The sequence below is a fragment of the Etheostoma cragini genome, chromosome 19 (genome assembly GCF_013103735.1).
Source record: "Etheostoma cragini isolate CJK2018 chromosome 19, CSU_Ecrag_1.0, whole genome shotgun sequence".
NCBI classification, from domain to species: domain Eukaryota; kingdom Metazoa; phylum Chordata; class Actinopteri; order Perciformes; family Percidae; genus Etheostoma; species Etheostoma cragini.
In genome coordinates, this window is record NC_048425.1 from 317,434 (window position 1) to 318,639 (window position 1,206).

Here is a 1,206-nt window from a genome sequence, read left to right on the forward strand (position 1 = left end):
TACACACACATGCATGCACACACACACACACACACACACACACACACACACACCATAATGAGGTATAAACCTAATTTACTGCATGACTGATTATAATGACTCTGGATGAATAAACCCACGTCTCTTCTTTGGCCTTCTTCTCTTTCTCCTCCTTTTCCTTCTTCTCTTTCTCCTCCTTTTCCTTCTTCTCTTTCTCCTCCTTTTCCTTCTCTTCTTTCTCCTTCTGCTTCTTCTCCTTCCTCTCCTTCTTCTCTTGCTTCTCCTTCCTGGGAGACACGAGCACACACACATGAAGAAAACTACAGAAAAACAGAGTCAAGTTCCTGGAACATGACAACCATCGTGGATTTATTAAAACATAGAAGAAGAAAGGATGGAACTCACTCCTTATTCTTAATAAAACATAGAAGAAGAAAGGAAGGATTGAACTTACTCCTTATTCTTAATAAAACATAGAAGAAGAAAGGAAGGATTGAACTCACTCCTTATTATTCTTAATAAAACATAGAAGAAGAAAGGAAGGAGTGAACTCACTCCTTATTCTTAATAAAACATAGAAGAAGAAAGGAAGGATTGAACTCACTCCTTATTCTTAATAAAACATAGAAGAAGAAAGGAAGGAGTGAACTCACTCTTTTTGCTCTTTTCTCTGTTTTTTCTCTTTCTTCTCTTTCTTCTTTTTCTTCTGTTCCTCCCTGGAAAACAACAGGAAACAACCTGTGTGTCACTTTGGAACATTTTACTCACATGTGGTCAGTGTGTTTCACTTCATGTGTGTGTGTTTGTGTGTATTTATGTGTTATTGTGTTTGTGCGTGTGTGTGCATGTGTGTGTCTGGGTGTGTGTGCATGTGTGTGTCTGCGTGTGTGTGCATGTGTCTTACTCTTCTTCGTTGTTGTTGCTGTTGTTGGCGTTGAATAGATCTCCTGCTCTTTGATTGGCTCTGAAACAAAACCACACGAGTAGTTCAATGTCCACAGTTAAAACCTGTAAATTACAGGACTAATGTAACTTCCTTCCTCCTGATTGGGCCGGTCACTCACCTGGCTTCACTTGGCTCCGCCTCCATGTCTGGCAGGTGGACGGTGGGCGGAGCTAACCTGGAGCTCGGGGTCCAGACGGATGGACCCACTTTGGCCATGGAGGACCTCTATCCTCTGACTTCCTGTTTGGAGAGGGAGGGAAGGGGAGGAGAGAGGGAGAGAG

General features: G+C 42.3%; 1 protein-coding gene across 1 annotated transcript; it reads right to left on the minus strand.

Annotated features, from left to right (window-relative positions):
* Window positions 1–157: 157 nt before the first annotated feature.
* On the minus strand, window positions 158–1,204 carry LOC117962145 (nucleolar protein 58-like; the record flags this gene model as incomplete). Its single annotated transcript, XM_034901262.1, has 4 exons — window positions 1,044–1,204; window positions 884–943; window positions 633–695; window positions 158–266 (listed from the first exon to the last, which is right to left on the minus strand). Coding segments are annotated over exons 1-4 (330 nt in total), but the record flags the coding sequence as incomplete, so codon positions are not given.
* Between the last annotated feature and the right edge of the window lie 2 nt (window positions 1,205–1,206).